The 26781-nt window shown below is 41.4% G+C and overlaps 2 protein-coding genes across 7 annotated transcripts in view; both read left to right on the forward strand.

The window, feature by feature from the left end:
- HSDL2 (hydroxysteroid dehydrogenase like 2) overlaps positions 1-7842 on the forward strand; it is a 95067-nt gene extending 87225 nt beyond the window's left edge. Inside the window, exon 10 of one of the 2 annotated variants that reach the window (XM_024251739.3) lies at positions 5877-7139. In XM_024251739.3, the coding sequence (XP_024107507.1) occupies positions 5877-5989 (113 nt within the window). In that variant the 3' untranslated portion in view covers positions 5990-7139. 2 annotated transcript variants of the gene reach the window in all.
- Positions 7843-22097: 14255 nt separating this feature from the next.
- The window catches only part of KIAA1958 (KIAA1958 ortholog), a 182004-nt gene continuing 177320 nt past the window's right edge, over positions 22098-26781 (forward strand). For all 5 annotated transcript variants that reach the window (XM_054520464.2, XM_054520466.2, XM_054520465.2 and 2 more), the window contains exon 1: positions 22098-22219. The gene's annotated coding sequence lies outside the window, so the exon portion shown is untranslated. The remainder of the gene's footprint in view (positions 22220-26781) is intronic.

Here is a 26781-nt window from a genome sequence, read left to right on the forward strand (position 1 = left end):
ATATATACCTATAACTAATTGTTGTGTATTGATTTTGTATCATTTGAATTAATCAGTGAAGCCATTTTGTAGCTGGGATTTTTTTGTAGGAATATTTTTAATTAGTAATTCAATTTCTAGTTTTATGTCAATAGCTTTTTAAAAACAGCTTTATTGAGATATAATTCATATACCATACAGTTCACCCATTTAAAGTGTACAATTCCTCTGTTGCTTTTAGAACATTTTCCTCATCTCAAAAAGAAACCTCCTACCCATTAGCTGTCAACCTCATATCCCTCTATATCCCCACCTCTACCCCTAAACAACCACTAATCCACTTTCTGTCTCTGCCTATCAGCTGTCAGTGTAATATCCCTCAATATCCCCACCACCAGCCCTAAGCAACAACTAATCAACTTTCTATCTCTATGGTTTTCCCTATTCTGACTTTCGTATGAACTGAGTCATGTAATATGTGATCTTTTGTGACTGGCTTCTTTCACTTAACATAATGTTTTCAAGTTTCATCCTTGTAGTAGCATGTATTAGTATTTCATAACCTTTTAAAAAATAATTAAAGTGAAATTCAGATAACATGCAATTAGTCATTTTATTTTTTATTTTATTTTTTGAGACAGAGTCTCACTCTGTCACCCCAGCTGGAGTGCAGTGGTGTGATCTCAGCTTACTGCAACATCTGCCTCCTGGGTTCAGCAATTCTCTTGCCTCAGTCTCCCGGGTAGCTGGGATTACAGGAGCCCACTACCACGCCTGGCTAATTTTTGTATTTTTAGTAGAGACAGAATTTCATCATGTTGGCCAGGCTGGTCTCGAACTCCTGACCTCAGGCAATCCTCCTGCCTCGGCCTGCCAAAGTGCTGGGATTACAGGCGTGAGCCACCAGGCCCGGCCGCAATTAGTCATTTTTAAGTGTACAGTTCAGTGACATTTAATATATTCACAGTGCTGTGCAACCACCCCTTCTCCCTGGTTTCAAAACTTTTTCATCACTGCAGAAGAATACCTGTACCATATGTAAGTAAGCACTTCTCATTCTCACCTCCCCTGGCAACCACTAATCTGCTTTTTCTCTGTTGATTTGCATATTCTGAATATTTTAAACAAACGGAATCATGCAATATGTGACCTTTTGCATCTGACTTATTTTACTTAGCATAATGTTTTTGAGGTTCATCCAAGCTGTAGCATGTATCAGTACCTCATTTCTTTTTCTGGCTGAATATTATTCCATTATATGGATTTACCACAATTCATTTACCTATTCATTTTTTGTTTCTGCTGTCCGGCTATTATGAATAATGCTTCCATAAACATTCATATACAAGTTTTCGTGTGGATATATGTTTTCATTTCTTTTGGCTATCTACATGGGAGTAGAATTCTAGGTCATAATATAATTTTATGTTTAACTTCTCAAAGAATTGCCAAAAGGTTTTTCATAGTGGCTGCATCATTTACATTCCCACCAGCAATGTACAAGGATTTCTATTTTTCCATATCCTTGCCCTTACCAACACTTCTTTTTTGTTATTATTTTGTTTTTTCATTATTGCCACCCTAGTGGATGTGAAATGACATCTTATTGTTTTGATTTGCATTTCTCTAATGACAAATGATATCATACATTTTTTCATGTGCTTATGGATCAAAGGTATTTCCTTGGAGAAATGTCCATTCAAGTCCTTTGCCATTTCAAAATTAGGTTGTCTTTTATTATTCAGTTTTAAGAAATTCTGGCCAGGTGCAGTGGCTCACCTGTAATCCTAGCACTTTGGGAGGCCGAGGCGGGCAGATCACTTGAGGTCAGGACTTTGAGACCAGCCTGGCCAACATGGTGAAACCCCGTCTCTACTAAAAATACAAAAATTAGCCGAGCGTGGTGGCAGGTGCATGTAATCCTGTCTACTCAGGAGGCTGAGGCGGGAGAATCACTTGAACCCAGGAGGCGGAGGTTGCAGTGAGCCAAGATCACGCCATTGCACTCTAGCCTGGGTGACAGAGAGACTGTCTCAAAAAAAAAAAAAAAAAAATTCTTCATATATTTTCAGTTATGTTTCATCAGATACATGATTTACAAATGCTTTTTCACATTTTTTGTAGGTTGTCTTTTCACTTTCTTGATGATATATTTTGAAGCACATATGTTTTTAGTTTTGAAGTTCAACCTACCTATTTTTTTTGGTTTTTACTTCCAGTGTCATATATAAGAATCCTTTGCCAAATCAAGGTTAGGAAGCTTTATCCCTATATTTTCTTCTAAGAGTTTTGAGTTTTACCTCTTACATTTAGGTTTATGATCCATTTTAAGTTAATTTTTGTAGATGGTAGGAGAGTCCAACTTCATTCTTTTGTATGTGGATATCCAGTTATCCCAGCACCATTTGTGGAATAGACTGTTCTTTCCTGTGTTAAATGGTCTTGGCACCCTTGTTGAAGATCAGTTGACTATAGATACATGGGTTTAGTTAAACCCATAGATGTATAGGTACAGTTAATTATAGAATTACCAAATAACTCAAAATTTCTACTTGTAAATATATACTCAAAAGAATTGAAAACAGGCACTCGAACAAATAAATGTACATGCATATTCACAGCAGCGATATTCACAATAGGCAAAAGACAGAAACAACCCAAATGTCCATTAAGGGATGCATGGATAAACAAAGTGTGGTATATACATATAATGAAATAGTAGTCAGCCATAAAAATGAATGAAGTACTAATACATGCTACACCATGGGACATTATGCTAAATGAAAAAAGCCAGACACCAAAGATCACATATCGCAGAAATTCTTTTATATTAGATATCTAGAATAGATGCATCCATAGACACAGAGAGCTGTTGGTGGTTGCCAGAGTCTGGAGGCAGGGGGAACTGCTAATGCTGAATCCCTGAGGGTTTCATTTTGGGACGATGAAAATGGTTGAAACTAGATAGATACCACGTGTTGTGTGGTGGTACACAACATTGTACCTGGACTTAAATGCCACTGAATTGTTTCTCTTCCTTTTCTTATAAGGGCACTAATCCCATCATTCCGGCTCCATCCTCATGATTTCACCTAAACCAAATTATTTTCCCAAGGCCCCACTTCCTGAGACCATCACACTGAGGGCAAGAGCTTCAAGATATGAAGTTTGGGGGGAATGCCAACATTCAGTCCATGACACTAAGCCAAGTCTTCCTGTACTCTTCCCATAGCTTCTTGATGCAGTTTTCTACGTTGTCAAATGTATCAGCTCATGTCAGTCCACTTTTTCCCTGGAGCCCTTTGTCTTCATGTTATAATCTAGACCTGAAGCTCATTAAGGCTGCTACACAGCTGTTGTCCTAGAAATTTAACTCTCTCTTGCATTGAATCGCCTGTTTCCTGGATCCCATGTCTTCTTTCTTCCTTTATATCTTCATTTTGGTGGCACACATCGTCCAGTAGTTTCATGAGAAAGGATACATTAGAGATAATTTTTGTGTGTATCTGAAACTACTGTTCCTCTACCAACTCTCTTGATTGTTTGTCTGGGTAGAGATTTCCAGGTTGCAATTCATTTTCCCTCAGAATTTTGAAGCCATTGCTTTATCATCTTAACATTATCGTTGAGAATTTGATGTTGTTCTTCTTAATCTTTTCTATCTACCCCGTCCTTTCTGAAAGTTTTTGAAATCAGAGACATATTTCTCTGTGGTGGTCTGATATTTCACAGTGATAAAAGGTAAATGTCATTTTCCCAGCCCCTTGAAAAGTTCTTATATTATTTCTTTGAGAGTTCTCTGTTTTCTCTCTTCTGACTTTCTGGAGAAAAAGATCATCTGATTTAATCACTCATTTCTCCTATTACACATATATTTGTATAATTCTTTTCACCTTCTAGGAGATCGACTCACCTTCTTTTTCCTACCTTTCTATTGCATTTTAATTTTGTTGACTAAAATTTTAATTTCTAAGAGCTCATCTTGTTTTCTGATGGTTTTTCTTCCTCCTCCTCAATCCAACCCATCCCCTCTCTTTCCCTGGTATCACTGCCTTTCCCCCTTTCCCTTTTTCTCCTCCCTCCCTCCCCTTCATCCCCTCTTCTTTTCCTCTCTCCTTCCTGTGCTCCTCCTCTTCCCTCTTTCTCCGCCTGCATCCTGTTCTCCATCCCTTGCTGTATTATTTTCTTTTATCTCTGAGGGCAGAGATTATGGAATTTTTAATTTGTTCTCCATTTACTCTATTTTAGTTATCTTTCGTCTGAGCCAGCATTCTGTTTCCTCCAAGTTGCTCTTATCTGTGTTTTGGTTTTGGTTATATTTGATGTCCATTCATCTCTATGGGCAAGGCTCTGCAAAGCTGATTGGAAGTGTGTGAGTGGGGTGGGTGGAATGGTAGGCTTCACTGTAGAATAACAGAGCATGATCCAGTTGATTTAGCTGAAGGACACCCAGATGTCTGTATTTGTGTTTTTGGAGGGGCTGTTCTGTTCCTTCCAGAATAAAGATCTTTCAGTATCCTCCACGTAAATAAAAGTTACCCCTTCGTTTATTATTTGTAAGTATTGGGATTTTAACATCACATTGTCTTAAAGTAGGACACAGCTCAGTTTATTCATTAAAATAAAAGAGTTGGACTTGATCCTTTCTACCTATAATAACTCTATGAGGCTTTGCTATAACCTCTATTTAGAATAATTTAAAGGCATTTAATAGCTCAATATAATATATATGTAATACATTAACTCGCACACTTTCTCTACAGAGAACCTGTGTGGGGCACAGGGGTGGGGAGGGTGGCTACTAATAAACCAAACACATATTGTGCCTTCTAGGAGATATGTCATCTATATCAATTAGCATAACGTAAGACAGAAAATAATAAATGAGGCTCGGCCAGATGGCTCACATCTGTAATCTCAGCACTCTGGGAGGCAGGTGGATCACTTGAGACCATCCTGGGCAACATGGCAAAACCCCATCTCTACAAAAAATTAGCCCTGCATGGTGTTGCTTGCCTGTAGTCCAGCTACTCAGGAGGCTGAGGTAGGAGGTTCAGATGAGCCTGGGAAGTCGAGGCTGCAGTAAGCCATGATCACACCACTGTACTCCAGCCTGGGAGACAGAGTGAGACCTTGTCTCAAAAAAAAAAAGGAAAAACAAAAGTCATAAATGAAAGGCAGACATATCTGGCTTTGAATTGCAGCACTGCCTCATACAAGCTGTGTGACCTTGGGCAAGTCAAAATCTTTTTTGAGTCTGTTTCCTCATTAATTCCACTATGTGATAGACCCTGTACTGACACTGGAATAAGAGTAGCAGATAACAAATGTACTTCTCTCCATGGAGCTCACATTTATTACATGTTGTTATTAGCTACAATTCTATTTTAATGCTCACATTTTTTATACCCTGGCATTTCTGTGGTTAAAGTAATGCTAACACATATTTTGTGTCCATACACTATACTTTTAATGATCATTTCTTAAGAATATTTTGTTCATTTACACTGTTTGGTTTTTTGAACTTAAACTTGAAATGTTAAAAGTTTAATGAACTATCATAAGTTGGAAAATTAACTAAAATAGACAGTATTTGTTTACCAGAATTCATTTGAGGGCCGTGTATCCTTTAGTGTATAAAAATGTTTTTAGTGTAAAAACATTTGCTATAATCTTTTGCTGATTGTTGTTTTTATGCTAGCTCTTATAGGATATTAACATCTAAGTCTAGGAATTGGGATTCCCAAGATACTGATATAAAATGCTGTAACAGAAATGTCTATGCTTCTGAGGTTTATAGAACTCAAGGAGATTGTTTTTAGAATGCATGTTCTTAAAGCAATATATCCCTAAGGGCACTAATGGTTGCTTTTCCCTCTCTCATTTTCTCATTTTAGGGAAACTAAAACCAACAATGGCATTCATGTCAGGAAAATTGAAGATTAAAGGTAACATGGCCCTAGCAATCAAATTGGAGAAGCTAATGAATCAGATGAATGCCAGACTGTGAAGGAAAATATAAAAAAAAAGTCGACTGCTATGGTCAAAAAGTAAAAAAAGCTCAACAGTTAAAATCTAATGTTTGTTTTCTTCCCTGTTGTATTATAAAGATATGCACGTTTGTTCTGGAAAAAATAGAATTTGTCTCTAAAAGACTTGAAATTGTAATTAAAACGGCAAGCTAATCAAACATAAGCTTCATTAAGTGGGATTCTAAGACAGTATGTGTTTTTATATTTCAAGGGTTTAACCCTTTGAGCCTTACATCTCATTCACTGTCTTTCTCCAAGAAAAGTATTTTGGGCAGACAGTCAGATCAAGCAGTAAAATTAGCTCTTTCAAATCTTCTTGTCATGTAAAATGAAGCTAGTCTGTTTTAAAATTTTTAGTTTTGGATTGTATACTAATGAAAATCTTAATGATGTTTTTGATTTTTATATACTTATTTTAAAGAAAATCTTATATAGTGCATTTTACAAAAATCATAAAAACCGAATTAACTACTACTGGCGAGGACTAAATGAAACAATCATTTTTCATTTTGATAACTAGCTTTCCAGGTGGACTTAGCCATAGGAAAATATTACTAATGTAATTTAACAAATTGCTGCATGTATTCCATTTAAAAATATGTTTAAATTGTCCTAAAACAAAATAATTTTCTCCCAGGAGTATGCATTTGGCTACAATGTTTTGAAACAGGAACCTTAGAATAGGTCATTGGTATGGGCTGAATTGTGTAACCCCCAATTCATTTGTTGAAGTCCTAACTCCCATTTCTTTTGAATGTGACTATTCGGAGATGAGGCCTTTAAAGAGGTGACTAAGTTCAAAGGAGGCTGTTAGTCTCATCCAACATGGTGTCCTTTGGACATAAGAGATACCAGCGACGCGTGCACAGAACAAAGACCAGGAGAGGACACAGTGAGAAGGCAGCTATCTGCAAGCAAAGAGAGAGGCCTCAGAAGAAACAAAATCACCAGCACCTTGATCTTTGACTTCTAATCTCCAGAGTAGTGAGAAATAAATTTCTGTCGTTAAGCCGTCCACTGTGGGAGGCCGAGGCAGGAGGATTGCTTGAGGTCAGGAGTTCAAGGCCAGCCTGGACAACATAGTAAGACCCTGTCTCTACCCCCCTAATAAATTAATTTAAAAAGCCACCCAATCTGTGTTATTTTTTTATGGCAGCCCTAGCAAGCTAATACAGTGGTTTGAGAGGCTGGGAGGGTTGAGGGGAAGATAAACTTTAAAAAAGCTCTTATCTTTCATTTCAATCAGTTAAAAATACTTGCTCAGTGTAACAATTTTGCTTCTCATCTTCCACTCTAATATTGTTGTGCCATAAAGCAATTTGGCTAATCCTGACATTTCTTAGAATCATAATGTTAGGAGCATTTAATCTGTATTTTACAAGTTAGGAAGCAGAGGATCAGAGATGGGAAAGGACTAGCCCAAGGCCAAAATTAACAAGCCCTATCTAACAAAAACTTTCCAATACATTTATGTTGAATGGAACTCCAAGATCTCACCTCCCTGTCCAGGAATGGAGTCCATGTAATCAAAGTGAACTTAAAAATAGGACAGTTTCAACAAGTCAGGAGATTCACAGCAACTGATCAAAGGGAGTCCAGTCAACGTGAGCAAGCGTGATTATGATGAGGAAGCCCCCTCTGCTTTAATCCACACAAGGAACGTAACCTGAAGTAACCTGATGTTAACCAATCTGCTATTTCTATCCTTGTTCCTGCTAGTGCTGCCTTACAAATGCAGACCATGCTGTCATACCTGGTGGAGTTTCTGTTTATTTTGTAGGCTGGATGCTACCCGGTTCATGAATCGCTAATAAAAGCCAATTAGATCTTTTCATAATTTGTTGAGATTTTATTCTTTGACATTCTTAAAGGTTTGGGAAAATTAGAAGTAGAAAATACCGTGAGGCAGCAATCTCTGGGTTCTGGTCATTAAAATATGAATTTGCTAATTATACCTATCCCAACAGGGGGACTGAGTCAAGAGACCTTGCCCTTTTCTTGATTGACCTGCTAGATTATTGCCCTAGGTGGTTGTTAGTTAGGTTGCCCATTGGAATCTCTGCCTTCTGGCTTTAAAAATTTTTCCAAAGTGGAGTAAATTGAGCTGACTGGTTTTGAGCTTTGTAATGTTAGGGGACCAGCAATGAGTTCCTCTGATCCATCCAATCATTAGTAGATTAAACCTTTGTTTTAAACCCATCACAGTCCGCTATTCATCCGTTTTTTAAATAACCATTTAAAAATTTTCTACCCTGAATTGCATTTTGAAAGGGATGGTTCCTAGGTAACACAAGGTAGAAAATTTACATCTCAAAGGCAGAGAACTTACATTTCAGGCCTAAATATTGTTATTTGCCAAGACAGAAAGGTGATGCTAAGAAGCCCAGTTAAGACAAAATGGTCGAAGGTGAGGTTTATTTGGACTAATGGTCTCACTTATTGTAAGAATTTCTACTGATTTTCTTTTATAGATACATATTTTTACAGAGTTTCAAAATAACTGGCTAAATACCAGAAACGCAAATTTTGGAGACTGATTTAATTCAACAGGCGGTCTTTTCAACTTAGCTTCTGTTTCTTAACTAGATTACTGAGTTTAGGGCAGAGCCCATTAGCAAATAGAGCAGACAAAGGGTTTCCTATTTCTGGACGCAGATGGATAGTTCTGAAAAAGAAGCAAACCTGCTTCACCCAAGGGCCTAATTTTTATAAATATTACCTAGCTTTCTTTTTGCCTTTGGAGCAAAACAGTAACTAAGTGAAAAGGTTGGCAGATTCAATTTTCTTATAAACTAGTTGCTTAAACTTTTCATTTGCCTTCTACATGAGATCTTTTAAAGAGGCAAACATTTTTGAAATCTTTTTAGAAGCTTTTGCACATCAATAGATATCCCTGGGAGGGCCTGATTCAGAAGCCCTCATTTTTAAACTCAATTCTTAGATGAACAAACAGTCTTATTCATCTGGAATGTTCCACATAATGGTCATCATAATTCTAAGATTTCACCCTTTTTGTAAGTATTTACAGCTTCTAGGCCCTAACACATGAGAAGGCAAACATAGCCAGAAGGTGAAGTACACAGTTCTTTAAAAATTTAAGGATGCTGGCCAGGTGTGGTGGCTCACACCTGTAATCCCAGCACTTTGGGAGGCTGAGGTCGGCAGATTGCTTGAGGCCAGGAGTTTGAGACCAGCCTAGCCAACATGGTGAAACCCCGTCTCTACTAAAAATACAAAAATTAGATGGGTGTGGCAGCGTGGCCTTTAATCCAGCTACCCAAGAGGCTGAGGTGCGAGAATTGTTTGAGCCCAGGAGGTGGAGGTTGCATTGAGCTGAGACTGCGCCACCGCACTCCAGCCTGGACAACAGAGTGAGATGCTGTATTAAAAATTAAAAAGAATTAAGGATGCCATTTTTAAGTTGAATCTTGAGTCTCTCAGAGTCAAGATAAAAGTCTGAGTGAAATGCTATGAGGTTGGGTCATTGTGTTTGCTATCTATCTATCTACCTATCGATCTAATCTATCTATCTAATCTATCTATCTATCTATCAATCAATCATCTACCTATCTATCTATCTATCCATCCATCTATCCATCTATCTATCTAATCTATCTATGTCCAGGGTTCCTGGCTTATAATTCCCATAGCCCTTGTTACAAGCTTTTATTACAATGTTGGGTGTGTTAGGCCTTGCAGGCATGCCTCAGGAAACAATCTCTCTGACCTTCTCTTGCCTTCCTTTCACCTCCCCAAGCCAGAACTGTGGGTCATATAAACCCTCATTCCAGAGACAGTCCTCCTCCATATGCTGGGGGAAGAATGCCAACTTAATGAAGCCTCCATAAAAACCCAAGAGGACTGGGTACCAAGAGCTTCTGGATAGCTGAACACATGGAGGGTCCTGGAGGATGACACACCCCGGGAGAGCTGGAGAGCTCTGTGCCCCTTCCCCATTACTGTGCCCTATGCATCTCTTGATATGTATCCTTTATGATTTTCTTTGCGATAAACTGGTAAAAGTGTTTTCCTGAGTTCTGTGAGCTGCACCAGCAAATTAATCAAACCCCAAGTGGAGGTTGTGGGAACCCCAACTTGAAGCCAGTTGGTCAGAATTTTCAGAGGCCCAGAGTTACAACTGGTGTGTGGGAGGTGGGGCAGTTTTGGGGACTGAGCCCTCGACCTGTGGCATCTAACACTATCTACTTGGAGACAGTAGATAGTGGGCAACATGGTGAGACCCACTATCTCCAAGTAGATAGTGTCAGAATAAAATTGGAGGACACCCACTTGCTGTCCACTGCTTAGTGTGTGGGAGTGTTGGGAAAAACCCTCACACATTTGGTCACAGAAGTCTTCTTGTGTGTTGATGATTGTTGTTGTGTTAGTATGAGAGCAGAGGAAAAACGGTTTAGAGTTTTTCCCAAAACAGTCATGTAATGCTATCATAGTATACCTCAGTGCACAGATGTTTTCTTTTTTCTACCACTCATTCTAGAGTGCAGTGGCATGCTCATAGCTCACTGCAGCCTTGAATTCCTGGGCTCAAGGTCTCAGGTTTCCAAGTCTCAGCTTTCCTGGGCTCCTGCCCCAGCTTTCCAAGTAGCTGGGATTACAGGCACATACCACCATGCCTGGCTTTGTTTGTTTTTTGTGTGGACAAGGTCTCACTTTGTTGCCCAGGCTGGTCTCAAACTCACTTCACGCAATCCTCCCACCTCAGCCTCCCAAAGTGCTGGGATTATAGGTGTGAGCCACCATGCCCAGCCTAAATAATTTTTTAAATTCCAGTTTTTAATTATTCTTTGTTAGGATAAAGAAATGCTTTGTGTCCTGCAATACTGTTAAATCTCCTTATTAGTTTTAGCAGCTTTTTTTGGTAAATCCCTTAGAATTTTCTATGTATGTGATTGTTATCTGCAAATAAAGGCAGTTTTATTTCTTCTTTTCCATTCTGCGTGCCTTATTTTTTTTTTCTTGTCATATTACACTGTTAGACCCACAGTATAGTGGTGAATATTGGTGGTGAAAATGGATATCCCAGCCTTGTTCTTAGTCTTAGGGGGAAAACACTGTTTTTTCACCATTAACTATGATAGTTGTAGGGCGTTTTCTCGTAGCTGCACATTATCAGGCTGATTGTTGTTTATCTGCTGAGTATTCTTAATCATACATGATTGCTGAATTTTGTCAAATGCTATTTCTATTATCTATTGAGATGATTAGGTTATTCTCCTTTATTAATATGGTGAATTAAAATGATTTTTAAAAATTACTTTTACTTTTTTTAGAGATGGGCTCTTGCTGTTACCTAGGCTGGTCTCAAACTCTTGGTCTCAAGCAATCCTCCTGCTTTGGCCTCTCAAAGTGCTGGACCACTTTGCCTGGGCTAAAATGATTTTTTAAGTTAAAAATATTTATTGTGCTGTTTTCCCCAACCCATGATTGTTGAAGCCAAATGTACTTAAATAGAGACAAATAGCTGTATCTAGGGGAATGACGGCAGTTTAGGAAGTATCAGGCTTCACTCCCAGCCAACAGAAAGTTCAACTAGAAACTATCCACAGGCCAGAAAATCCTTTTGTAAACCCCAATACTTGGAAACAAGTTTGAGACACACATGGTCCACAGAACGGAATGAAATCTGAATTAGAAGGGTAAGGAGAACAGTCTTTTTTTTTTTTCCCCCCCTTTTTAAGAGACTGTGTTTCACTATGTTGCCCAAGGAAGAATGGTCTTATTCCAACTGTGGCACCCCTTTCCCTCCAAGTCAGCACAATGCCAGACAGAGAAGATTCTCCTGGCCCACAGTTTCTACTAGGGGAAAACAGAAATTGAAATAGTCATCTAGCTTCCCTGGCATTCTGAGATGTTTCCCAGGCAGCCCACTGTGGTTTCTCCTCAAGGGGAACACTTGGGGAAATGGCACCACTAGACCACTCAGGGTCAGGTAGAAACAATGAAATGAGGCAGAGGTCATAGTAACCAGCACATGGATCTTGGTAATACCTCTACGTTTCTGCCAGCTGTGGCACCAGATTAGAGATACCAGCCAGTCTCAAAGCCCACCCACAAAGCTGAGCTAGTCACCTTCAGAAGCATGGTGGGAATTTCAAGCTAGCTTGAGTCCCTAGATAGCTAGTCTCTGTGCCCAGCCTCAGAGCCAACCCCAACAATCCTACTCAAGCAAGGAAACTCCTGCCTCCATGCACTGGAGAGAAGGAGCTAGACCAGCTTGACCCAGGAAGTCAAATGAAGATCTACTCAGCCCTCAGCCAAAAATCCCACCTAACAACCTACCTAGGCAGGAAGACTCCCACCTCCGAACATTTAAGAAATGCAAAGGGGCCAGACTGGCTTGACCTGAGAGGTCAACCAACCACTCAACTCAGCTAAAAGCCTACCCCACAGTTCCACCCTGACAGGGAGGCAATCCTCAATTGTGCCTTTTTTTTTTTTTTTTTGAGATGGAGTTTCGCTCTTGTCACCCAGGCTGGAGTGAAATGACACGGTCTCACCTCACTGCAACCTCTGCCTCCCAGGTTCAAGCGATTCTCCTGCCCCAGCCTCCCAAGTAGCTGGGATTACAGGAGCCTGCCATCATACCCAGCTAATTTTTGTATTTTTAGTAGAGACAGGGTTTCTCCATGTTGGCCAGGCTGGTCTCCAACTCCTGACCTTGTGACCCACCTGCGCCTCGGCCTCCCAAAGTGCTGGGATTACAGGCATGAGCCACCACACCCAGCCTCAACTGTGCAATTCTAAGGAGCATAGCTTATGATCCCACTTGTCCCAAGCAATGACTCCACCTAACTTCCAAGCCCAGCCCGCAGCCTTACCTAACTGCAGATCCCAAATATCAGAATTGCTTGGCTAGGGAATATATCCTGTGACTAACCTGACCAAAAGCCATCACAGTACCCAGCCAGCAGCTCTACCTAATATCAGAGCAAAGGCAGTAGCCCAGTCAACTAGAGAAATCACAACAAGCTCTGCCTGTCTGGGGTCATTCCAGCTTATCTGGGAGCTGGCCCTTCCAGAATCACAGGCTAAATAGTGAAGGTCTATTCCTGCCAAAGAACACCTTCAAAAGCCAGAAGAGGGGGGCGGTCTTCTTCTTTTTTTTTTTTTTTTGAGATGGAGTCTCGCTCTGTTGCCCAGGCTGGAGTGCAGTGGCACAATCTCGGCTCACTGCAAGCTCCACCTCCCGGGTTCACGCCATTCTCCTGCCTCAGCCTCCCGAGTAGATGGGACTACAGGCGCCCACCACCACACCTGGCTAATTTTTTGTATTTTTAGTAGAGACGGGATTTCACCATGTTAGCCAGGATGGTCTCGATCTCCTGACCTCGTGATCTGCCTGCCTCGTCCTCCCAAACTGCTGGGATTACAGGCATAAGCCACCATGCCCGGCCAGGAGTGGTCTTCTTAAATGCTCAGACAACAATGCAAGGACACAAAGATTGCAAAGAATCAGTGAATCACTTCCAAAAGACACTAATAAAGCTTCAATAATGGGCCCCAAAGACATGGAGATCTAGGAAATGACAAAGAATTCAGAATAATAAAGAAGTTCAGTAAACTATAAGAATATATGGATAGAAAATTTAATGAGATTTAGAAAACAATACACAAGAAGTTTGAGAAAGAAATGGAAACAATAAAAAAGAAACAAATTCTAGAGATGAAGAATACAATGACTGAATGGAAAAATTAAGTAGAAGGCTTCCATAGCAGACTTGATCAAGCAGAAGAATAGATCAGTGAGCTGGAAACAGAATATTTGAAATTATCCAGTCGGAGAAGCAAGAAGACAAAAGAATAAAAAAGAATGAAGAAAGCCTGTAGGAATTTTGGGACACCATCCAGAGACTAAACTTTTGCTCAACAGAAATTGCAGAAAGAGTCAAAGAGCCAGAAAGCATATTTAAAGAAATAATAGGCCGGACACGGTGGCTCATGCCTGTAATCCCAGCACTTTGGGAGGATGAGGTGGGTGGATCACTTGAGGTAAGGAGTTTCAGACCAGCCTGACCAACATGGAGAAACCCTATCTCTACTGAAAATACAAAATTAGCCGGGCATGGTGGTGCATGCCTGTAATCCCAGCTACTTGGGAGGTTGGGGCAGGAGAATCGCTTGAACTCGGGAGGCGGAGGTGGTGGTGAGCTGAGACTGTGCCATTGCACTCCAGCCTGGGCAACAAGAATGAAAACTCCATCTCAAATAATAATAATAATAATAATAATAATAATAATAATAATAATAAATAATAACTGAAACTTCCTTAAACTGGGGATAGACACCAACAAGCAGTATAGGAAGTACAGAGTTTTCCAATCAAAGAGGAATACAACCCAAAGAGGAGTATATCAAGACACATAATAATCAAACTACCAAAAATCAAAGACAGAAAATTTTGAGAGCAGCAAGAGGTAAGAAACATACCACATACAAAGGGGTGCTAATACAACTATCAGCAAAGTTTTCAGAAATTTTCAGAAATCCTGCAGGCCAGTAGGTAGTGGGATGACATTCAAAGTGGTGAAGGAAAAAAACTGCCAAAAAATAATACTTTATGCAGCAAAGCTGTCTTTCAGAAATGGGGGAGAAATAAAAACCTTCCCAGAAAAACAAAAGCTAAGGGAGTTTATCACCATTAGGCCTGCCTTGAAGGAACTGCTTAAGGGAATTCTTTAAACTGAAACCAAACAGCTGTTATCTAGTCAACATAATGGTATATAACTAGTAGGATGCTATGGTCTGAATGTTTGTGTTCCCCTAAAATTTATGTTGAAATCCTAATCCCAAGGCAATGGTATTAGAAGGTACAGCATCTAGGAGATGATTAGGTCATGAGGATATAAATAGGTAATATGACCTCATGAATGGAATGGTACCCTTATAAAAGAGGCCCAAGAAAGCTCCCTTGCTCTTTCTGCCACTGGAGATTACAGGGAAAAGATGGTCTTCTATGAAGAAGTGGGCCTCCACCAGACACCAAATCTGCCTGTACACTGATCTTGGAATCCTAGCTCCCAGAACTGTGGAAATCAATTTCTCTTGTTCATAACTCACTCAATTTATTATATCTTGTTACAGTAGCCTGAGCATACTAAGACATGGGATCAGATTTTTTTTTTTTTTTTTTTTGAGATGGAAGTCTCCCTCTGTCGCCCAGGCTGGAGTACAGTGGCATGATCTCCACTCACTGCAACCTCCACCCCCTGGGTTCAAGCCATTCTCCTGCCTCAGCCTCCCGAGTAGCTGGGATTACAGGCATCCGCCTCCACGCCCAGCTAATTTTTGTATTTTTAGTACAGACGGGGTTTCACCATCTTGGCCAGGCTGGTCTTGAACTCCTGACTTCGTGATCCACCCACCTTGGCCTCCCAAAGTGCTGGGATTACAGGTATGAGCCACCATGCCCAGCCAACACAGGATGAGATTTTAAACTTTACAGCACACAAATCTCTTATTTTAGACTTTTTATCTTCCTTATGATATTCTTTTCCAGGTAATTCTGTTTCTAAATTCTGAGATGTTTAAGTCAATATAAAGATGGTAAAGATTCTTGACCAACTATATACTATAATAATTACTGGCTGGGCACTGTGGCTCACGCCTGTAATCCCAGCATTTTGGGAGGCCGAGGCGGGCAGATCACGAGGTCAGGAGATTGAGACCATCCTGGCTAATACAGTGAAACCCCGTCTCTACTAAAAATACAAAAAATTAGCCAGGCATGGTGGCACGTGCCTGTAATCCCAGCTATTCAGGAGGCTGAGGCAGGGGAATTACCTGAACCTGGGAGGCAGAGGTTGCAGTGAGCCGAGATTGTGCCACTGCACTCCAGCCTGGGTAACAGAGCGAGACTCCATCTCAAAAAAAAAATTATTATTATTATTATTTTACATAAGAAGAAACAATGCAATGATTGATTTTTGAGTGAAACGTTAACTTTATATTTCTAGGAAAAATCCCATTTAGTCGTATTACTTATATATTGGTGGATTCAATTTTGTATTTGTGTCCATTTGCCATATTGGGGCTGTAGTTTGCTTTTTTTTTTTTTTGAGATGGAGTCTCGCTCTGTCACCCAGGCTGCAGTGCAGTGGCTCGACCTCGGTTCACTGCAAGCTCCACCTCCTGGGTTCACGCCATTCTGCCTCAGCCTCCCGAGTAGCTGGGCCTACAGGCGTCCACCACCACGCCCAGCTAATTTTTTGTATTTTTAGTAGAGACGGGGTTTCACCGTGTTAGCCAGGATGGTCTCGATTTCCTCCCACCTCAGCCTCTCGATGACCTAGGACCACAAGCACACACCACCATGCTTGGCTAATATTTTTGTTTTGTAGAGATGAGGTCTCACTATGTTGCCCAGGATGGTCTCAAACTCCTGGCCTCAAGTGATTCACCCACCTTGGCCTCCCAAAGCACTAAGATTACAGGTATGAACCACCATGCCCGGCAATGATTTTTTACAAACTACTTTATGTTTTCCTTTATTTTCTTTTTTACTTTTTTTTTGGGGGGGGGGTCTGTTTTCTGTTTTACTTGATTTCTACTATCTTCATTATTTGTTTTCTTCTACTTTGTGTTTAATATGTCCTTTCTTGTAGCTTCTGAAGATTAAAACTTAGTTCATTCTCTTGGGCCCTCTTTTTCTTATGATACAAACTTTTAAGCCATAAATTTCACTTTTAGAACTGCCTTAGCATTTTCCCACAAACATTTGATATATTGTGTAATTTTTCATTCACTTCGAGAGATTTTCCTACTTTCCTTCTGAGTTCTTCTTTAATCAATGAGGAATATAGAAACATGTTTAATTTTCAAATATTCAGTTTCCAGATATTGATCTATAATTGATTTCAAATTTAGCTTTACAGTGGGTTAGAAAAATATACTCTGACTTCAATCATTTTAAACTTTTTGAGACTTGTTTTATAGCTAATTATATGGCCTTTTTTAGTGAACATTATATATGCACTTACAAGGAACATCTAGGCTGGGCATGGTGGCTCACGCCTGTAATCCCAACACTTTGGGAGGCCAAGGTGAGAGGATCACTTGAGCCCAGGAGTTCAAGACCAGCCTGAGCAATATAGCAAGACCACATCTCTACAAAAAAAAAAAAAAAAAAATTAAAAATTAGCGGGGTATGGCCAGGCGCGGTGGCTCACACCTGTAATCCTAGCACTTTTGGAGGCCAAGGTGGGTGGATCACAAGGTCAAGAGATCGAGACCATCCTGGCCATCCTGGCCAACATGATGAAACCCCGTCTTTACTAAAAATACAAAAATCAGCTGGGCGTTGTGGCACATGCCTATAGTCTCAACTACTTGGGAGGCTGAGGCAGGAGAATCACTTGAACCCAGGAGGCAGAGGTTGCAGTGAGCCGAGATGGCACCACTGCACTCCAGCCTGGCAACAGAGTGAGACTCCGCCTCAGAAAAAAAAAAAAAAGAAAGAAAAGAAAAATTAGCTGGGTATGACGGCACCCACCTGTAGTCCCTGCTACTCAGGAGGCTGATGTGGGAATATCGCTTGAATGTGGAGGTCAAGGCTGCAGTGTGCTATGATCCACTTTACTCTAGCCTGAGTGACAGAGTGAGACTGTCTCAAAATAAATAAATAAAAATAATGAAAGAAAGGAACTTGTATTCTGCAATTGTTGGGAGAAATGTTCTAACATATCATTTTGTTTTAGTGCCTCTTTTTGCTTCTGCTTGAAAGTCTTACCTTCCTCATCCGTCTCCTTGGCCTGCTTCTTGGGCTGTTTTAGGGGGTTCTTCTTGCTGGAAACGGCACCTTCACAGCTGGACATGGCACCTGTACCCCTTCCTCGGACTCTGCCCTCTATTGGACTCCTTTTTCCTTTTTTTTTTTTTTTTTTGAGACGGAGTCTTGCTCTGTCACCCAAGCTGGAGTACAGTGGCACAAACACAGCCTACTGTGGACTTGACCCTCCTGGGACCAACCGATTCTCCCACATCAGCCTTCCAAGCACCTGGGACTACAGATGTGTGCCACCCCGCTCAGCTAATTTTTTGATTTTTTTTGTAGCGACGGGGTCTCACTTTGTTGCCCAGGCTGGTCCCAACTCCTGGGCTCAAGCAATCCTCCCACCTTGGCCTCCCAAAGTGCTGAGATGATGGGCGTGAGCCACCATGCCTGGCCTAGGATTTGTATTTGATGCTTCCTTTTTGAAACAGTTTTATTGAGAAATAACTTACATACCGTACAGTTCACCCATTAAAATGTACAATTCAGTAGTTGTTAGTATAATCAGAGTTTCATAAACATCATCCAATTTTAGAATATTTTCATCACCCCAAAAAGAAACTTAACTCCTTAGTAGTTACCTCACATTTCCACCAAAACCTCTCAGCCCTAGGGAACTACTAGTCTACTTTCTCTCCCTATTGATTTGTATTCTAGACACTTCATATAAATGGAATCATATATGACCCTTTGTGACTGGCTCCTTTCCCATAGCTTTGTAAACTTTTCCAGGTTTATCCATGTTGAAGCATGTACCAGTGTCATAAATTTTTTAATATAGTTGCTGCTCTGGCATTCATTTTTAGGCCTGGCCTAAGTCTTTTGAAACCCAGTTGTACACCCAACCCCCCACTGTCACCTTTGGCCTTGTTAAAACTTACCCTCCTGGCCAGGTGTGGTGGCTCACACCTGTAATCCCACATTTTGGGAGGAGGCCAAGGTGGGAGGATCACTTGAGGTCAGGAGTTTAAGACCAGCCTGGCCAAATATGGTGAAACCTTGCCTCTACTAAAAATACAAAACTTAGATGGGCAGGATGGTGTGTGCCTGTAATCCCAGCTACTCAGGAAGCTGAGGCATGAGAATCACTTGAATCTGGGAGACAGAGGAGGCTGCAGTGAGCTAAGATCACGCCACTGCATTCCAGCCTGGGCAACAGAGCGAGACCTTGTCTCAAAACAAAACAGAACAAAACAAAAACCTAATGGTTAACACCAGAGTCTTGGAAATAAGTTCTCCTCCTTTGCGCATGTGTTTTTTTTTTAAGGGCATAATGCCTATAGACCCAATAAAAGCATAATCCCACAGGTCTCCTTTCTTCTCTCTCTCTCTCTCTCTTTCTCCTCTACTCCTCCTGAGTAGCTGGGACTAGAGATGTGGGCCACCATGCCCAGCTAATTTTTTTTTTCTTTTTGTAGATACGGGGGTCTCACTATGCTACCCAAGGTGGTCTCAAACTCCTGGCCTCAAGCAATCCTCCTGCCGCACCCTCCTAAAGTGCCGGGATTATGGCCCTCAGCCAACCTACTAGGTTTACTGTGATTGCTTTCTCTAGGATCTTGGTTTCTCAAGTCCTAGCTGCCTTAATAGACCTGACTCCAAATTTTGTATCTCCAGGCCAATAAGACTGCCGGTAAGCTCTATGGTGCTTCTTTCTGACTTCTACACTCCTAGACACGAATCAACAATGCCCTGAGAAGGAAAAGTGGCTGAGAATGCAGGACTCACTTCAGAGTATTTCTCTTCTTCCTGGGGGGCTCTTGGACTCTCAAGCCTTGGATGACAGGGTTGCTCTCCAATTGTTTTAAACAGACTTATTTATTTATTTTTTTAAACAGCTTTCATCGTTCTCAGTGGCAGAGTTAGTTTGTTCAACAAGGTACCTCATCATGGTTGGATGCCTGCATCATTAAAAAAATTCATTGTAATGAAATATCCTTTAAACAAATAAAATTAGATTTTTTTTGAAGTTAATTGTGGCAAAAACAATTTAAAATTTACCTTTGTAACTACTTTTAAGTGTACAGTTCAGTGGTGTTATATTTACATTATTATGTAACATCTCTAGAACTTTTTCATCTTGCAAAATTGAAACTCTGTACCCAGTGAACATTATATCACCATTTTCCCCTCCCCCTACCCTCTAGCAACCACTATTCTACCGTCTGTTTCCACGAGTTTGACATAATCCCACAGTTTACATACCTCTACATACCTCATATAGGTCAAATCATAACAGTATTTGTCCTTTTGTGACTGGTTTATTGCACTTGGCACAACATCCTCAAGGTTCATCTATGTTGTAGCCTGTGATAAGATTTCCTTCATTTTTAAGGCTGAATAATATTCCATTATATGTATATATCACATTTTCATTTATCTCTTCATCTGTTGATGAACATTTGGGCTGCTTCAACCTCTTGGCTATTGTGAATAGTGTTGCAATGAACATGGATGTGCAAATATCTCTTCGATATCCTGCTTTCAATTCTTTTGGATATTTACCCAGAAGTGGGATTGTTGGATCATATGGTAGCTCTAGTTTTAGTTTTTTGAGGAACTTCCCCACTGTTTTGCATAGTGGTGGTACCATCTACATTCCTATTAGCATTGCATAAGAGTTCCAATTTCTCCACAAGATCCCATCTTTAGAATATGCAATTAACTAGGGGGTTTTCATTTTTGGTCTCTTTTGTTCGTACAAACATTATTGTGTCAACATTTACACAGATTTTAAATTTCAGCCTAGACCTGGAAGAGTGTTGATAGAGGAAGGTGTTAAGAACATCAACCTGAATCAGCTCTAGAGATGGAGAGGGGTTGGCAGAAGCTACCTAAAAGAAAGAACATGCTTGATGTGGTAATGAAGTTACCTGCTTGGATTCTGGACGACCCTGGATATTTTCTCCTTTGCTAAGAAGTTAGCTTCTTTCTCTCCCTCAAAAATATTCTTCTCTTCCCTTATCTACTCCAAGGGTACAAGTGACTGGGGTATGCCTGTCACAGATGAGGTGAAGCCAAGATGTGGGCACTACATAAGGCCAGACAGATATGGTGTAAATGTTATTTATTACCATGATTACTGTTTTGGAGATGGTCAGTGCTGTAAATAGAAAGGCAGTTAAGAGCAGACTCTGAAGCCAGACTGACTGGAATGAACCCAGGCTCCTCTAGCTACTATCTATGTGATGTTGAAAACATTTCTTAATTTCTCTATGCCTCAATTTCCTTATCCATAAAATGGCAATGTTAATAGCACCCACTATGTAGAGTTCTTAGGATTAAATAAATTAATATTCGCTAAGCACTCAGTGCAAACTGTGGGCACACAGCAAGTACTACGAACGTGTTAGGTAAAATAAAGGTGGACCAAGCCTGGTAGCACCTAGCAAGTCCAGCTTCACCTTTGCTGTGCTGAGTCGTGTAGGTGGTGTTCTTGTGTCTCTGGTTTGCTGGAGGACCTAGTTTTAGCGTATTTTAGGTGTCATTAAGCATCCCCGCTCCCTCGATGGGATAGGGGTGTGTGTGTTACAGATGGGATAGGGGTGTGTGTGTTACAGGTGGTTGTTGGGCACCTTCACGGGGCAGCGGTGACTATGGGCTGTACGTAGTATCTCGGTAGAAAGTGTTAATGCACATCCCTGGGCGGAGAGGTAACTCTACTCAACGCGTTATAAGAGGAATCACACACCTCACGGATAGTGTAGGTTCTTTCTGCTCCTTGCGTTTCAGTGGAGGTGCACAGAGCTCCGGGGGGCATCGGGGATCGCGGGCCCAGGACGTGTAGTAGGGAGCGGTGCTGTACACTTCCTCGGACCATAGCGGGGATGGCGGGTTCCACACCTGTCGGGGCAGTAGGGACTGAGCTCGTGCGCGCGGAAGACGAGTTGTTCCAAACCTCCCGGTCCAGCGCGCCGGCCGCCGCGTGCGAATGTGTGTGCGGCAGGAGGCTCAGTCTACACCTCCTCGGGGCAGCAACGACTGCGAGCTCGGTGCGTGCCGTAGGAGGTGTCGTTACACACTTCCTGTGGGTCTCGCCGACCACGGCGCGTTTCCGGTGCCGGCTGGAGCCCGGGGTCCGAGCCCCCGCCCCGCTCGCCGGCCCCGCCCCGGCCCGCCCGCGCCCCGCCCCCTGCCCGCCCGCCGCGCTCCGAGCCGGGCGCGCGGAGCTCGGGGCGCACGGAGCGGCGCGCGCCGGTCGGCCGAGCCAGGCTGGCGCCCCCGCCCCCCGCCCCGCTCCTCGGTCCGCCGCCCGCCGGGCGCCTTCCCCGCGCCACTTACCTTCGGTGCCCGGCCCTCTGGCCGCTCTCCTCCCGCCCTCTCGCCCCTCCGGCCCGTCCCGTCCAGCCCGGGCTGCCCGGCTCTCGCAGGCCCCCCCCGCCGACCGCGTTCCTATGGACAGACGCACAGACACCTGCAGGTGGGTGAGAGCCCGCGCGCGGGGCGGGGACGAGCGCGCCGACGCCGCGACCCAGGCGGGGAGCCCCTTTGTGTGGGGGGCGGCCGCGCCGGGGTCGACTCTGCTTCCCAGTCAGCGGCCGCGCGGTGACCCGGCTGAACCTTCCTTTTGTCTCCTCTCGGGGGAGCGAGGCCGGAGCGAGGGCAGGAACCCGGGCGGCCGCTCGTCGGCAGCGCCGAGCTTGGGGGTGCGAGGCGCAGAGACCCCCGGCGGCGGCTCTGGTCCGCCTGCCCCGGGCCGCCCCGCCGCCCGGCAGCTCGGGTCTCAGCGGCGGCTGCAGGCGCAGTGCGTGGGGCTGGCGCCCCTGCTCCTGCTCTTGGGTCTGTCGGAGGTGGGAAGGAGGGCGGGAAGGAGGAGGAAAAGGTCTGTCCTCTTAGTTTCCAAGTCCTGAGATGCTTATGGAGAAAGAGAGGTGGTTCAGGGCTCTGCCCCACTAGTTTTCCTCCTCGGGTGGCTCGCCGAGGTGCGTTTGGGGCGTGTGTGAAGGAACGTGCATGGCTTCGCTCCCTTATTTATTGTTTCTAACGGAGGAGGGCTTTCTCCAAAAGGCTCTTCCGCCCCCCCACCCCCATCTGAGGCTGCGCACAGTGATTTGTGTTTGTTATCAAATATATCGAGAAATGTATTCCCCTGGGTAGGAGGTTGGACTGATCAACGTCAAACCAAAATCAAAGAATGTTTTTGGTTCCCTGAAGTCTTTTTTTTTTTCTTTAAGGTTTTAGATAGGGACTTTAAAAAAATGAACATGGCTCTGATTTTTACAATTATATATATATATTGTGTGTGTGTGTGTGTGTGTGTGTGTGTGTTTTGAAGTTTAGGAGTAAAGTTTTGTTTTTTCCCGAACTCGTTAGGATTCGCAAGACGGAATCCTCTCCCGACGAGATAAACAGCTAACAAGCCAGTCAGGTAGTGACAGCTTCCATGGTGGAGGTTAAGTTGGAGTGCAATAAACAATGATCTAGCTTTCCCTTTAGGCTGAAGCCTTTATTTCTGCTGATTTAAGATATGAGATCTTTCCCTACCCATGAGACCATGAATGTCAGAATTGAGTTTTCCCCCTAGGATTGTGCTTTTCCTATTTTATTCCATGTATATAACCCAGCGATTGGGTTGTGCATGGATATGGATACAGTGTTTTGAAAAATACTGTAGGGTGATGTTTCTGATTTGTCTTATTTGATTAGCTAGCTGAGTTTCTTCATGAACGGTTGCTGTGTATTTGTAGATATTCAAATAATAAATGAGGTTGAATAAGCACCCAGAAAATCAATTTTACAGATTCAGATTTTTAATATGCAGGTATGAATTTATACCTGTATTAATCTCAATCTACTGCTCCGTTCTGGAAACTCTTTTTTGCCCGCCCTGTGAGAATTTATATTGACAGACTTAAGTCTGACAGTTACCCAGGAGATTAAAAACACGAAGAAGCAGTTTTGGGGGCCATGCATACAATTATATGGACAGTCATATGTAAAAAATAGAGGTTTTCCTAAAAAAACAAAAAGCATTATCATCTAAACTTGAAGGAAAAACGTGGAAAATTATGTATTATTTAAATTTTCATTAAGGTTTAAAAATTAGAAAGCAGTATACAATTTAATGCACTTTTTTAAAGACAAACTGATTTTTGTCACTATAAAAAGTTTAGTATGCTTAAAGTAGTGCTTTTTTCTAGGAGAAAAATTTATCTAGATTCTTGTCCCAGTTGAACAGATTAATATTATTGCATGCCTAATTTTGTAAATGCCTGGAGTGTAGATTTATACACGCATTACTTAAAACCTAGCAGTGATCAAGCCAATCCCTTTTAGTTGATAAAATTTTACTAATTTCTGCTTTGCCTTCCAGTCTGCATTAGGTAAATGAATTTAACTTCTGCACAGAAGCACAGAGCTCAGTATGTGGCTCTGGTAGGCCCTTGACTAGCGTTCCTTGTCCCTCTCCATTCCTAGTAATAGCCCAAAGAGAAGAGGTATTGAAATTTGATCAGGCTTTATCGTGAATCCAGGAATGGAGTTCTAGACCACTCTCAGAATTTCAGCACTTAGATATACGTACTCTTCCTTAGCTCTTTAAAATATTTTAAAAAGATAAGCTAACAATTGAATTGCTTGTTTATATATTTACAAGGCTGTCAGTGGTAGTGATAAGATTTAACAAAGAGTCACTGTGTAACTAAGCATTGAGTGTGGCCTGTACTGAGAATTGTTTTGGCAAAGTTGTAGTTGTGCCTGTTTTCTGAGATCATCAATGTAGTCTTTATGTGGGCTGGCTAAAAGATAACACCTAGTTTTGTTTATGTTTTTGTATTTTTTTTTTTTGACTGATAGGTAGATAAGAATTTTTTGTTTTTTGTGTAGTTAGCAATAATATTTTAGTGTAATCAGAAGCATTCCAGAGAACCTTACATATTTTCAACTGATTTCCTTTCTGGTGAGTTGGTGTTGAGGAAGGCATATAAATTATTTTTCGTTTTTCATGTTTGAAATTTTTTTCATTTATTTTGACGAATAAGTGCTACTTCTAGAAAATTTGAATTTGTGTAAAACTGGATTTTTAAATATAGCTGACATTTACCAACTTCTCTTTTTAGAACAACATTAAGCTGTCCACAGTTAAATTTGATAGGCTTTAAAATCCATGGACTTTTCTAGCATTTTCCTGTTTATTGGTTATCAATGTAGTATCATTATAAGAAGCCTAAAATGGCCACTTTATGTTAACTGGGATGCTCAAATGACTAGTGTTTTCATTAGCAATAAATGGAAAGCTGAAAAGTAACAATTTTATTCTTTGTAATAAATCTGTGACTTTCAAGTCTTTCTTTTTGACATTTTTTTGTAGCCTGGTGGGGAAGCAGGTCCGGCTGTGAGAGGTGTGGACAGTGACCTCTCATTCCAGCCTTTATCATCATCGTGCATTGTTTAACAACAGCACCAAACCCATGCTGCTTGCTGAAAATGCAGATTTCATTCTTGGATTAATATTCTGGTACCAGATGTATGAGGCTGGCTCTAAAGAAGCTTTTTCTCTTAAGTACTGTCAAAAATAGAGAAGCTGAAGATTGGAGAGAAGCCATTTATTTTGAACAGTTTATTTTCTGACAGTTTGTGTTTGTAAAGAAACCTGCTCATAATATTTACTTAAGAGATCTACATAGTTGCCTGAGGAAGCCCCACAGGTTTCTTTTTTTCCTTTAAAAAAGTTTCCATTGAGCTTAACTCTTATGTGATACTTCTTGACTTTGCTTCTGATTAGTTGATTTATGGACTTTATTTACTAGCATGATTGGAGAATTCTTTTGCTAGACTGAAATTGCACTCTGCCTGTGCTCTGGTCCGTTTCCTAGGTAACAAATGCACTGCATAGATTCCATAATGAGGACTGTGGTTGGCTAGTTACTGTGTAAATTCTGTTGTTTGGTAAAGCTTAGTCTCAAATTCAAATAAAGGTCAAGAAACCAAAAGTACTGAAAATGCAAATTTTTGAATTTTATTTTGTATCCAATGCCAACAAAGTTTAATAGGCTTTTCTGGAGAAAGGCAAATTATGCAGCCATATTCAAGTTTGTTTTGCAAAGTCTTACACTTAAACAGTTGGAGAGCTTTTTCACCGTTAGTGTTCATACTGGTAATGCTAATGGCTCTAGTGACAAAGAAGATGTATTTCAGAAACATGTTATTACACTTGAAAATAATATGGAAAGCAAAGAATCTTGGTCTAGGACAACAGTGATATTCTTATACTGAAAGGAAGTAACATTATGTATCAAAAGATAAATTATACAACTTTGATGTGAGATATAACATGTTTTTTAGAGACATGGTCGCACTCTGTCACCCACGCTGGAATACAGTGGTGCAACCATAGATTACTGCCTCTTCGAATTCCTGGGCTCAAAGGATCACATCTCAACCTCCCAAGCAGCTGGGACTACAGGCACGTGCCATCACACTTAGCTAATTTTTCTTATTTTTTGTAGTGATGGGGTCTTGCGGTGTTGCCCAGGCTGGTCTTGAACTCCAGACTCAAATGATCTTCCTGCCTTGGCCTCCCAAAGTGCTAGGATTATAGGTGTGAACCACCACGTCCAGCCATAACTTTAAAAAAGTTTAAGAAGATGTTAAAACGTTGAAGCAATATTTAAAAACATTAAAAATATTACCATAAAATGCTGAATTTCTACTCTAGCTTTTTTTCTTCTCTGCATGAACTTTGGCCAACCTAGCACCAGGGAGTAGCTCCCCCCTTGGTTGCTGCAAGTTAGAGAATAGCTTTCTCCTTCACCTTACTCTCCTCTGGAAATCTATGGCCTCTTTAGCTCCAGACACAGGACAAAAAGTAATATGTATGGAATGGCTGGTAATTATTAGCTGGGTTTTGTTTTTTTGTTTTTTTGGGTTTTTTTTCCTTAAGAAACCTGCAAAGAACCAAAATTCCATTAAAACCTACTGGAAATATATTTTCACTTGATGCCTGCAAATGTTTTTTGTTTGTTAATCATCAAGGATTTCATT

Source organism: Pongo abelii, chromosome 13 (genome assembly GCF_028885655.2).
Source record: "Pongo abelii isolate AG06213 chromosome 13, NHGRI_mPonAbe1-v2.0_pri, whole genome shotgun sequence".
In the NCBI taxonomy this organism is placed as follows: Eukaryota; Metazoa; Chordata; class Mammalia; order Primates; family Hominidae; genus Pongo; species Pongo abelii.